Source organism: Balaenoptera physalus (genome assembly GCF_965194825.1).
Source record: "Balaenoptera physalus genome assembly, chromosome: Y".
NCBI classification, from domain to species: Eukaryota; Metazoa; Chordata; class Mammalia; order Artiodactyla; family Balaenopteridae; genus Balaenoptera; species Balaenoptera physalus.
This window is the reverse complement of record NC_138904.1, coordinates 4,868,294-4,881,727: the sequence shown is the minus strand read 5'-3', so window position 1 is coordinate 4,881,727 and position 13,434 is coordinate 4,868,294. Positions and strand designations below refer to the sequence as shown.

At 43.5% G+C, this 13,434-nt stretch overlaps 1 protein-coding gene across 5 annotated transcripts in view; it reads right to left on the bottom strand.

Moving 5' to 3' along the window:
- Positions 1-13,434, bottom strand: part of LOC309653433 (steryl-sulfatase-like) — a gene marked incomplete at its 3' end in the record, with an annotated part of 633,880 nt that overhangs the window by 522,267 nt on the left and 98,179 nt on the right. For all 5 annotated transcript variants that reach the window (XR_014259158.1, XM_082448100.1, XM_082448102.1 and 2 more), the window contains exon 7: positions 1,476-1,612. Coding sequence is in view for 4 of the 5 variants with exons in the window: in XM_082448100.1 (XP_082304226.1) it covers positions 1,476-1,612 (137 nt within the window). The remainder of the gene's footprint in view (positions 1-1,475; positions 1,613-13,434) is intronic.

Here is a 13,434-nt window from a genome sequence, read left to right as displayed (position 1 = left end):
AACTAATTTACATGCAACGTTTTAAGAATGAAAAATCAAAGAAGGCAGGCTTGTATGGGTGTATGTCAAAGCCCTAAGTATAATGAATTCTTCTTACGAATCTCATTAGGCAGGTTTTTCTGGTTTTGTTTTTCCTAGTACGTATTCATCATCTGTACTCACTTCTGCTATCTGACAGCATCACAGAGAAGGTTAGAAAGGAAAGAAACTTGGAAGTTACCTCGTCTGAATTCATCAGGCCCACAGGTTTAAGACATCTCTCAAGTTCACGGAGATAGTAACAGAAAGAGCTAGAAGCTAGAATAAGAGTACAGTCATCTTGTCCAAAAGACGGTGCTCCTTAGAAGATTTAAATGAAACAAAACTTGTTCTTGTCATTCCCAACGTTGGTGACCAAATCACGCTCAGTTTGCTTTTAATGCAAACCAACCAAGAAACTCTGCGGCCATGTTCAAACATCTCCAAAACATCTCGATGAAAAAACTATCAATCCAGGGCATAAAAAGAAAAGGAAGGAAGAACGAGAGGAGTTGGGGGGGGGAAGGAAAAGAAAGGAAATATGCAAAAATCTTAAGCAACCTGTTCACGGGTGCCATTTGCTCAATTTTGTCCAATTTTGTCCAGATGGAGCGAGCAACATCACCGTAAGAGACATCTCTGGGATAGACAGGAATTGAATGCGAAGTTCAGAACCCACTGATTTTCCATCCCTTTTGCTTAACCCACATACTCTGGCTTCCCCTACACTCTGTGGAATAGACCCGAGACTGCTTAGCTGTGCAGAAGAAAGCAGGTCACCATGATGTCGCGTCGATGTGCAAGACACCGTTTAAAAAGGAAACCTCAGAAGGAAGTCTTCCCAGTACCTCTGAAAAACATGCTACGTTTCTCAGAAATAGGGTAGTCTGCTTAGGGAGAAGGGACACACAGAGCAAGGCAATCCCTGCCGTCCTCACAGACGCAGCAAGAAGAACACAAGCTGGAGAAGAAGGAAACACAGTGGGGCTCACAGCATCCAGGAAAGACCCCAGGGCTACTGCACCGAGACTCACCAAGGCCGTAGCCCATGGCGCGTCCTCTGTCTCCCGAATCTACCCTGTGCCTAACTTTGCTACAGACAAGGGGTTGTTCACATTGAATTGCTAAAAGAATAAGTGGTGATAAGGATTAATGCTGTGATTCCTTTTCTTCGTTCATCTCTTTGATCACCAGCCCACAGACCCAGACTCCTCTTGGTGCTGTATCCATTGGTAACCACAAGCATGGACTCGGGGGCTGAGATGCTTTTTATATTCTGCTTACCTTTCACAGTTAGTGTTTGTTTGGCTTCCTTTTCTTTGAAACACAAAAACAAAAAGCACGTGCTGTCTCTAAAGGCATCGGGGACATAGGTGGAAACTCAGAGGAAATAAGATAGAAGAAGGAAAAGCCTCAGTCACATCTGAAGGACAGACTGAAGATAAAGGTACACATACCAACACTCCAGTCCATTTCCTCGGCAGCGTCTCCATAAGCGCCGTGTTTACTTTTGCCGGCAAAGTCCTTCGAAGAGAAGAGAGCCGTGTGCATGTGTAGGAAAGCCAGTACAAGCAAGAAAGGGGTCTTAGCATTCCTGAAAAAAAAACCAAAATCCAAGAGCAAAATAAGCATGTTGGCCACCATTGGTTTTTTTTGTTTTTTAATTCTGAAAGTGAAAATGTTTATTCCCTTGGTAAAAAAAAGATGGCATTTATAATTTTTCAGTCTCAAACGATAATATCAGATTCAGCACACTAACTAAGGAAAATTAAATCAGCTCCGACTTAATGGCAGTGAACTTTTTAAAAATTTTTATTTTGTATCGGAATATAGTTGATTAACAATGTCGTGTTAGTTTTGGGCATACAGCACAGTGATTCAGTTATCCATATACCTGTATCTGTTGTTTTTCAAATTCTTTTCCCATTTAGGTTACTACAGGATATTCAGCAGAGTTCCCTGTGCTATACAGAAGGTCCTTGTTGGTTGTCTATTTTAAATATGGCAGTGTGTACGTGTCAGTCCCAAACTCCCAATCTGTCTCTCCCTGCTACCCTTCCCCATTGGTAACCATAAGTTTGTTCTCTAAGTCTGTGAGTCTGCTTCTGTTTTGTAAATAAGTTCATTTGTATCAGTTTTTTAAGATTTCATGTATAAGCAGTATCATATAATATTTGTCTTCTTCTGACTTACTTCACTTAGTATGATAATCTCCAGGTCCATCCATGTTGCTGCAGATGGCATTATTTCATTCTTTTTAGTGGCTGAGTAATATTCCATTGTATACATGTGCCACACCTTCCTCATCCATTCCGCTATGTTCACAGCAGCACTATTCACAAGAGCCAACACATGGAAGCAACCCAAGTGTCCATCAACGAATGAGTGGATATAGAAGATATTGGCCACCATTCTGATTAGGATCAACCTATGATTACACGATGCAGTTTGAACATTCAGAAAACACCACTGAATGATGCCGAATACTGAATCTCTTATTTGGGGGATGGCAAGTCTCTCTCCATAGGTAACTCATTGTGCCCTCTACAAATCAGCAGACTGATGTGCTATGTCCTTGAGATATTCTCCAAAGAGACAACTCAGAAAAAAAAATGTATTGGAGAATGACCTACTTTCTTCTTGAATTCTATTCTTCCCTCTCTCTCTGAAATTTATATGAATTGAAGCACTTACAAAACTGTATTCTTTCTGGAAAATACACACACACACATACACACACACATGCGTGTGTGCTCCTACCTAGTAAAGACAGTATCTTGAGTTGTCAACTACTTAGATCCACAGTTGAAAGCCAGTTCAACTCCGCGTGCCGCCATGTTGCCCACCTTCTACTATAGAACAAGTCTCCTGGCAGGAACACTCCATTGTCAATACTGAATTTTGGAAGTCAAATGGAACATCCTCTGAACGGGCCTCAATCTGTACTTTAGTCGAGAGAGATGGATGGTACTGCAAAAGCTTTTTGTAGTTCAGAGTACACCTAAACCCACTCTGGTGGAATTGTTGAGAAAGCACAGATGCTGGAGCATTATAAGTCCCTGCAGAGTTAAACGTCACTATGCACATGTAGTCCTTGGGACAACTGCCAGGCAGCATGGTTACTGTGGGGAGGTCTGGGGGCTCACACCCGAGTCTGCTCAAAGGGATCAATAAGTCACATCGCTTCCTCTTGACATCTAGTGGACCTCTGAGAAATGCACTCAGTTGCTGTGTTTCAATTTCATGTAATAGCCTCCTCCTTTACCTTGCTCCAGGAGACCATCAGCAATTCCTTTCGGGCTAAAAGGGAATACTGAGTGAGTGCCCTTTTGAAGGCTATCAGGGCACAAATGAAGAAGGGAATGAATGCATTAATAGGTGAATGAATGTAATTTCTAATAAAGCATTTGCTGGTCTACCCAAGGATCATTTATATGCCCTCCTTCTCCCACTAGACCACAGGCTGGGGCATGTCATCTACATCTGTGGATTCCTGGCACCAGCACGATGACGGGCAGGTAGCATCGGTTCCGTAAACCTCTGTTATTCAATGAAATATTGCATTAGCTCTTTCAGCTTCAAAAGTACCACCCAGAACTTTAGTGAACTACTTGGGACTCATGAATGCAACGTGGTTCATGTAAAAGTTGCTCTACAGCAGATATTATTATATATATAAAATATATATGAGTGTATATATATTTTATATATACAAAATAATATATATACACATATATGTATAAATATTTTATATATGTATCTCCAAACTTCTAACCTAAGTCAAAAGTCTCTGGCTGTATTGGAGGAATCACACCCTGTGTTCGACATCTTTGCCACTGAGCAAAAGTTCTAAAGAAAGAATCTATTTAATTCAAGCAACGTTGCTTGTATATGTTTACTTACTAACCTAACCCCTCATGATAACCAAAACCACTTCAAATTTACAACTGTGTCTCACAAATGTCATAACTTTACCTCTAATAAATAAATAAATGGATGACACCCCTCTAAATTCATTTTCAATTTCCTAATGTGAATACAACTTGGGTTCCTTCAGCTCCTACTGCACTTGTGGGTCAACTGCTCACATCTACTGATTATCACACTTTCAAGGTCGTTCGCTTTTGGGAACAGAAAATAAACACAAAAGACCACACTATGAGTGAGTCAGGCACTTCCTGTTCTCTGAAAACAGCAAATTCAGCAACTTGTTGTTGATTACTTGAATAGTGTTTTATATTTCCAGCACTGGGAGATGAATTCTGTCACATTTTGTTTCTTTTACAAGAGTATAAAATGAAGAAATACTGTTATTATTTCACAACTAAGAAAGCAAAAAAAAAAAAAAAAGGTTATAAGTGGCTTGCCCCACTTCTCTCAGTAACTAGAGTTTGAAGGCAGGAGAATTAGAACCCACAACCTCTGTTGTATAAATCTCACTGTTACTTCTCAGAAAGAAAAGAAGAGATATTCATGTGCACACAGACACACAGGAGCCGTCATCCGAGCTGATGACCTTCGCATGAGCATGTGTACCAAAGGCATCCCTTGGCTACCTCAAAGGGTACATACCCTTGAAGACCCTGAAAGAAGTGAGACTAAGCCATGGTACACCATGGACTTTGGCCACACAGGTGGCCTGTTCAATTTCCACCCTAGTCATTCTGGGCGCACGTTTCCTCACACCTGGATACACTGCACCTCCTTCTCAAGAAGCAGATTAGGGCCCTAAAAACTGGCTTGGATTTCCCAAAATGAACATAAAATCTCACTCTTCATACTCGTCCCAAAATAGACAGTTATCTTACAAATGGGTACAATTTCACTGCCACCTGAGGCTCATCTGCTCTCCCATTTATCTTTAGACTTAGCGTTAAGGAAAATAGACAAAGAAAGCTTAAAAACTCCACTTCCCAAGCACGTACGTGGTCATAACTTAAAATGCAGGATGTGACTGGCAGAGAAGGATGAGCTACGGCACGCCCAACAGCTTGGAAAAAAAAGAAAGAAAACTGAGCAAAGAGGCAGCCATCAACATTATCGGCATTTTATAATCACTGGGATCACAAGATGAAGGCATTTGAAAACGTGGGGTGAGAATGAAAAAGCAAAGGATGAAGTGGGTGCAACAAGCAAACAAGGGAGCCCAAGACAAACGTCCTTCATAAAGAGGGCAGGAAGAACAGCTGAGTTGAGTCCAAGAGGTACCACTTTGGGGCTCAATCAATGACCACGGGATGTGATTTTCGTCTTGTAATGTAGGGGGACCCTGGGTGGAAGGGGAGAGGGCCATGCATGCGTTGATTAAAAATATGCACCTATGTACAGAATTATTTTCTTATAATCTCTTTGGCATCCAGTAGACTGCCCATGACAGATACCAGCCAAGGTGCTAGGTGTCCAAGAAGACTGATGAGATTTTACACACAAAAACCAACCCTGGAACATTTAGGGAAGCGTCCCCAGCTGCAAAAACTCCGAACCACGATGATTTACCCTCCGGGAACAGAGGTGTGATCAGTGGAGCACGGGCATGTGGGCTGGACGAACATCCATCATCACTGCCCTGCACACACCCTGGGGTGTGAGTGCACACACGCTGAGGCGTGACTGACGGCTTGCTCCTTGGTGGGGGGGGGGGGGGAGGAACCCTTGCTCAGCCTTATCCTTCAAGAGAGCAGGAAAGGCCATCCTCCCTCGTTCAGAAGGCCCAGGTCTTTCTTCCTCTCTACGACCTTGAAAACCAAATGACACTGGAGCAAGTTGGCAGGAGTGAGATCTCTCCATAACTGCTTAGCTCCTTTTTTATTAGCTGGAGCACTTCAGTAAACAACTCTCTTGAAAATTTATTGCCACTGCCTCGCACGCTGTGTGAAAAGATAGAACTTTCAGCTGCTACATGCCTTCCCTCTATTTGTTACAAATACAGGAGGCAGCTCTGTACCTTCCCGGCAACCTTCAATCACTCCAATCTCAGAATCAAAAAGATTTACATCCCGTCCACGCGTGAGTGAAACCTAGGCAAGAAGACGGCTATGGCGTTATTTTTTTTTTTTTTCTGTCTGCCACGGTCTTGCATATCATGTTCCTCTTCTCAAAGTTTGACCTTGATGATTCACCGAGTGTCCCCATTTGAGTCAGCGTAGGGAATGATAGGAATGCAAATAGGGACGTCTGTGGATTCCTTCTGAGACCCCTCAGATGCGGGTGATTAGACTAAGGCATAAACCAGGTAGCGGTGTCAACAGTCACCCAGCCGGAGTCCGTGTGACCGCCACTCTGCACGCACAGAGATGGACACGCCTTGCTGTTCACTTCATCCATCCAGGCCTTTCACATCTATTCTGCCCACGTGACTCCAGGCACTAAAATATAAAGCTAAGCTGGACCGGTTCCTGCCATCAGCAACGCACAGTTCAGACAAGACCATTAATAATTGGCCTCAACTGCTTTAAGTTCCACGATGGAGCACATCAGAGGATGGATACAGAGAAGGAGAGTGAATCTCAACCTGGTAGGGGTCAGAACTCACTCCTGGAGAGAGAGAGAGATTCCACAAGTTCCTGCCGTGCGCCAGTGTATGTGAACGCTTTCCATAAATGCATCGGTGTCTGAGCCGTTGTCCCCTGGATGCTATTCAGATACTGGAGTGGACAACGGCAGAGACGTAACCTGTGTACTTACCTGGTGAGCTTTTACAAGCACACTTTCTATGGCACGTGGTCCCAAACGATTCACTGAACACTTCAGAATACACTTTTAAAAACAAAAACCCCACTATATGGATTTTTACCACTAACTGAAAGATACCACTAATAGGATGACAATTAGTTGTGGGGGGGGGAAACTGGGAACAATTTCAACTTTCTACTTCTTTATATTTTTATACTGCTTTGATTTTTTAAAGTAGCACATGCTATTTTCAAAACCACAGAAAAATGAAGATACATCTTAAATATAAAAACGAAGACAGGAAGGACACCTCTTCCCCACAAAAACAGAGGGAAAAGACATAGATACCCAGGTCTGAAAGTCGGTTTGTGGAATGAGATTTAAGATGCTGCCCTGACTTTAGTCACACTGGCGCCCCTCCAGCTATGACCAGCACCCCTGCTTCCCCACAATGGCCTCATCTGGGAAGCTTCACGACGGGCTCTCTTTGTGAGACGACCCTTCATAGCCAGCCTTGCCTGTGACTCTGTGTGACTCCTATAGATTATACGGCTTTGTAGCCACACTGGGGTACGGTGACGATGCCCGACTAGAGACACCAACCATAATCGGGCTCAACCCCCCACGCACGGCTGAACTTCAATCAAAGAGTCTGAGGCCAGCCACACGCCCCACTCCGGAACAGGTGGTGGCAAGATTCTTTGATGCTTCCGGTTTTAAATTACGTGGTGTTCATTCGTCAAGTATCCTAACCCAGAGATACTGAACATCCGTAGGAAAAAATGTCAAATTTCTTTATGCTTCAGGTAGGAGGAAAGAAGTAACAATTGAAATCGTTGTAATAGGAGACTGGACACTAGGGAAGAAGATGGATTTCCAAACTACTTCTGTTTCTGCTTCTGCTGCTTCTGCAGTTTCTGCTTCTTCTTCTGTTCTTGCTTCTTCTTCTCTTTCTGCTTCTTCTTCTCCTTCTGCTTCTGTTTCTGTTTCTTGTCTTCTTCCTCCTCATCGTCCCCCTCCTTCAAGTCTATGCATGCCCCCTTTGGTCCCCGCCAAAGATGACAGGCTCACGACAAACTGACGAGAGGCACTGCCAACTCTCAGCTTTCTAGACGGAGACCCTTCCTCTCTGGAGAAGGCCGCCCGCTCAGTTAAGTGGACACAAGGATCCTCATAGACTATCTCTGGGGACGAGGCAGGTGGGCGATGAGTGGGGACTGCCCCGCCGAAGGGTTCATCGTGACTTGTCCTGGAAGCAGGTCAAGGAAGTACGGCTGAGTAATCATGCCAAGTGCTCAGGAGTGCCCTAAAAGGATGGGGGTACAACAGCATGGGGGTGTGCCCCCGTGAATGGACCCTCCGAGGGAAACAAACAAGACTGCCTGTGTTACCCCATCCCAGGAAATCTGCCCTGTCTGGGATACCTCTGTTGGTAGGTGGACGCCCGATATAAAGATAGGTCACCTATTCTACAGGTTCCCTCCCAGCCTGGACCTACGAAAGAAGCACATGCAGGATGTGAGCAGACCACCCTCACGCTTCGCCAGAGGGAACCAAGAAGTGAGTATAATGGGGATCCCTTCTAAGACGTGGAGCACACAGCAATTCACTCAACATCAGGACCCAATGCTAAAAAACCAGGCCAATATTTTTAAAACTCGAGAAATTTCCAACTTAAAAAATCCCCCGAAATAGTCCCCCGCACACACGCATATCGGTATTCCTGATTTCTCTGGAACGTTGGGATGTTGGGAGTACCACCCACACTCCTTCGGGACAGCAGTTAGCGGGAGACCTCAGGGGTCAGCCATCCGAATGCGTTGCACCAAATCCAGCTCCCTCGGGCCCCAAGCCTCATCCCGCCCACCACGCATTTCCTGGACAGCCTGGGCCTCCGCGTATCTGCGCCTTAACGCCTGATGTACCAAAGCTCAAACCTCCTGATTCCCGTGTGGGTCATAATCCTGGGGCACCAAAGAGATCTGGGGGTTTGATGAAAAAGGGAAGGTCCGAGCGCGCTTTATCCGGACCCCATTCAGGTGGGAATGCCGTGGGCCTGGACCCAGGATGGCTAAAGACAAGCATCCTCCAGAACTGCCTTCCGCTTGCAGCTTGCTCAGCCTGGAAGGAGGGGCACATCCAAAGAACCACTCCCCGTTCCTAAATTCATGTCCTGTTGCCCGATGAAAGTCAGAAAACGAGCCAAGGGACTTCCCTGGTGGTCCAGGGGTTAAAACTCCGTGCTCCCAATGCAGGGGGCCCAGGTGTGATGCCTGGTCACGGCACTAGATCCCACATACATGCCGCAACTAAGAGCCCACATGCTGCAACTAAGACCTGGTGCAGCCTAATAAATAAATAAATATTAAAAAAAAAAAAAAGGAAACCAATCAAGTAGCATCTACCCTTACTGAACAAGACAATTCTTTGATTATTTAACCTTTCCACTTTTGAACGTGTCTGTACGCGTGTGTCTCCCTGTGTGTTGCCCTTAATCTTTCATCTGATTTACTTTTCTCACCATGAACTAAAGTCCAGGTCGCCCCTATTCTTTTCTGGCTTAAGCTCTGATTTAAACTAATAAAATGATCCCTTTGGTCCAAAGAAGCTTTGTGTCCAGTCACGGCTATTCATCACGGCCACTTAGACCACAGCCCAGCTGGCAAGGTGAAAGGCTAGGCTGGAGGTGCCCTGTAAATGCATCTCGGGACCCTGAGTGTGCGAAACGCTGACGGCACCAGGACAGGCTAAAAGGTCAGATCTTCCGATGATGCATTTATCAACTGTCACAGGTCTGAGGGCGTTACCATGACACAAGTGATGCTTGTACAAAGGCGTATTTATTTACCGTAAAACTGCAGACTACAGAAAAGGTGTGGGGGGGGCTCTTCCCCATGACTCCCCACCAAGGGCAGGACATTTCCCTGTGGATGTTATTGCCCGAAGTCACTCATACTCCCCATAATTCTGAGGTCACGTGGCTTCCCTGTGGGGAGAGGTCAGGGATCAGTGTTTGGTAAAGTTAGAAAAAGGGGATCTTACAACTCTGGGGAATCCGATGAAAAGTAGAACTCTATGTGATTTCCAGCTTTCGGACTTGTTTTCTGGTAGACCCTAAAGGACACTTTCACGAAGCACAAGAAATATCTGAAAATGAGCTTACCTGAAAATGGTTAGCATTGATTTCACTTTTGATTATAGGCTTTAAAGCTACAAACACACACACACGTGTGTGTGTGTGTGTGTGTGTGTGTGTGTGTGTGTAATGTCAATGCAACTTCCATAAACCAGGACCTGGAGATCAGAACATTCCTGGCAGATTTCATATGCATTTATGAATCCAGTAACTGGATACCCTAAACTATACAAATTATGTGGGTTTGTATAAAGTCATCATTTTGGAATATTTCTTCAGAGTGAGGGTGTCTTTACTGGCAGAGAAACACACAGTGGTTCCTTTCAACTGAAATGCTTTTTCTAGCAACGAAACGCCGGTTTCAGTGACTTTAGGGAGGAAAGGGGCCAACAAATCTGGCTCTTGCCGTGGCAGAAATGACCCAGGTTCGCCTCTCTCTATGAAGCACGTTTGGAAGCGTGAATGTCTTTCCACCCGCTGGCATCGCACCTTTTTCAATGCAGTTCAACTTGAACTAAAAAACTACCTTGGGAACAAAATTAACTTGCTAAATTCACCCGTCACCACGTAGCCTGTATCTTTTTGGAATACTCAGCCACTTCTCCCTCGCCACGGTAAGGATTGTACTACGAATGTGAGTTTATCTAAGAATTCCCAGGTGTGTTCTCCTTTGGGGGCATGGGACCTGGACGCTTCCATTTGGAGAAGGCGTATTGCATTTCCTAGTCTTCTTCCAAATAATCCACACTCGAACCTTGCTGGTAAGTCTGCAGAGTAGATGTGGAAGCAAAGAAGGCAGCAAGCTCGTTATGGTCCACTCAGGAGAGCCCTCACAGAGAGTTAGATACGGGCTCTAACCCGCTATCTACTATTCCCTGCGGGGCTTTTCCTCTCACTCCAAAGTTCTGAGCCTCAAATTCCTCCACAAGAAGACATCTCTTGACCCATCTTCCAGGGTCCTTTTGTAGCACATAAGAGGTGAGGTGTATGAAACGTGACCCAGAATACGTGTATATCCACAGTGCCTGCCGTATATCTAACCAGTATCTGTTAAAACTTGAACATACCCCTAGCTGGGCACCCAAGCTGGATCTGTTTTACAAAGCATGGATGAGAGTCATGACCAGGGAGAAAGCTGGAATGACTGAAGGGCCCTTCATTCAGGGCACATAAGGAGGACTGAGTATCTCTAAGAAATCTACAGGTCATTCCTTCCTGTCAGAGCAACAAGGATTTCTTGCTAATTAAAGTGTGTTTAGGATGACCTGTCTCGAATTACTGTACAGCTTAGAACATATGTTGAGTTAATTATCTAGGTCTCTAATGGTAGAAGCATCTTCCCAAGATAAGTTCTATCCCTAAAAGAGTAAATTACGGTGAGGGATCGTGGAGTGCATAGTTATGTATTCCACACCGTCACTCTCCTCAACTTGGAAACACCTGCTTGTAATCCCGGGGCACGTACCTAAATTTGGCTAAGCAGACTTCATTTGAGACAATCACAAACCAATAAAGCATCATCCCCTTATGCCCTTGTCATCTGTATCTTCACATCACAAGTTAGTATCTCGAGAACAAACGTCTGAGTATAAATCATTTCATCCACAAGGCTCAGACAGAGAATATAAATTTTAGAAAAGAGAGTTTAAATCATTTTCCTCATCACCTTTGACAAATGAACCCAGGGAGAGCCGTGTACCCCAAAACTGGTTTTTATATCAATACATTGAAATAAGGCACTGGTTTCAATCGGAAAATTTTGATTCAAGAGCATTTGAATAAATTTCACAAACACCGTTATTGCTTGGATGAGGTTTTCCTTCTTCTGCTTCTGAGTAGCCCTGAATCCATGTCTCACAGAGGTGGTAAGGCCTGCCTAAATTACTCAGGATCTTGTGGTCAAAGAGATACACATTTAAATGTCTTCAGATCCTTGAAAAAAATTTTTATAAATATGATAGTGTCACAATCTGTTATGATTCTTTGGTACCATATTAAGGAAATTCTCTCTAGGTTCTTGAAAATAACAATTCAGCAAATCAGGTATCTCCTGTAACACAGGAAGACGATGGTACCCAACGATGATTTTACCTAGATGTTTAAAATCTTTGACTCTTCAGATAATGTATATGAGAAGTTTTTTTTGTGAATGACATCATGGTACATACATGGTAGTACTGCCACTAATACTGACCAATTTATGCATTGCTCCAATGTGGGCAATAGTCGTTTACATTAGAACCACCTATTTAAAGACTAAACCCTTTTCAAATAATTCAATAAGTATAACCTCCCACTATGGTGTTGCTAGAGCATCCTAAATCTCTAGTTCTGGAAGAAAACTGCAGAAACATCAATGTAATCCAGATAAACTGGTTGGACTGCTAAGTATTGGAGAAATGCAAATCAAAACTACAATGATACCACCTCACACCGGTCAGAATGGTCATTATCAAAAAGTCTACAAACAATAAATGCTGGAGAGGATGTGGAGAAAAGGGAACCCTCCTACACTGTTGGTAGTAGTGTGAGTTGATGCAGCCACTATGGAAAACAGTGTGGAGGTTCATTAAAAAGCTAAAAATAGAGTTACCATATGACCCAGCAATCACACTACTGGGCATATATCCAGAAAAAACAAAACCTCTAATTTGAAAAGAAACATGCACCCCAGTGTTCATTGCAGCACTATTTACAACAGCCAAGACATGGAAGCAACCTAGGTGTCCATCAATAGATGAATGGATAAAGAAGATGTGGTATAAATATACAATGGAATATTACTCAGCCATAAAAAAGAATGAAATAATGCCATTTGCAGCAACATAGATGGATCTAGAGATGATCATACTAAGTGAAGTGAGTCAGACAGAGTAAGACAAATACCATATGACATCACTTCTATGTGGAATCTAAAAAAGCGATACAAAGGCACGTATTTGCAAAACAGAAATAGACTCACAGACATAGAAGACTTATGGTTACCAAAGGGGAAGGGGGGGGGGGAGGAGGGATAAATTAGGAGTTTGCAATTAACAGATACACACTACTATACATAACACAAATAAACAACAAGGACCTACTGTAGAGCACAGGGAACTCTACTCAATATTTTGTGATAACTTATAATGGAAAAGAATCTGAAAAGAATTTATATATCTACATAGTATATCTATAGTATATATAACAGAATCACTTTGCTGTACACCTGAAAGTAACACAACATTGTAAATAAACTATACTTCAATAAAATATCAATGAAATTAAAGTTAAACAAAGATAAACTGGTTGAGGTTCAATACCCTTAGGCTAATCAAATTTGTTTCGATCCTGTCCCAAAGTCATACGCCAAGGAACCCATTAAAATGCCTCCTAATCATATGAATATTCATATATCCTATAGATTCAATCATCTGTGTCCAAATACCACATGCTGTCAAAGTGTGACTCACCCTGGAAGTTGAGGACCACTCCTGAAGCCTGTCATTTTATAAGGAGCATTGTATTATTCACCTCCTCCCCGTAGGTTTCTGAGGGATTGCTAGTCAATGGACAGGAACAGGAGAGGGTTCCGCTGCTTCAGCAAGTTTGCCAAACAGCAGACGGTT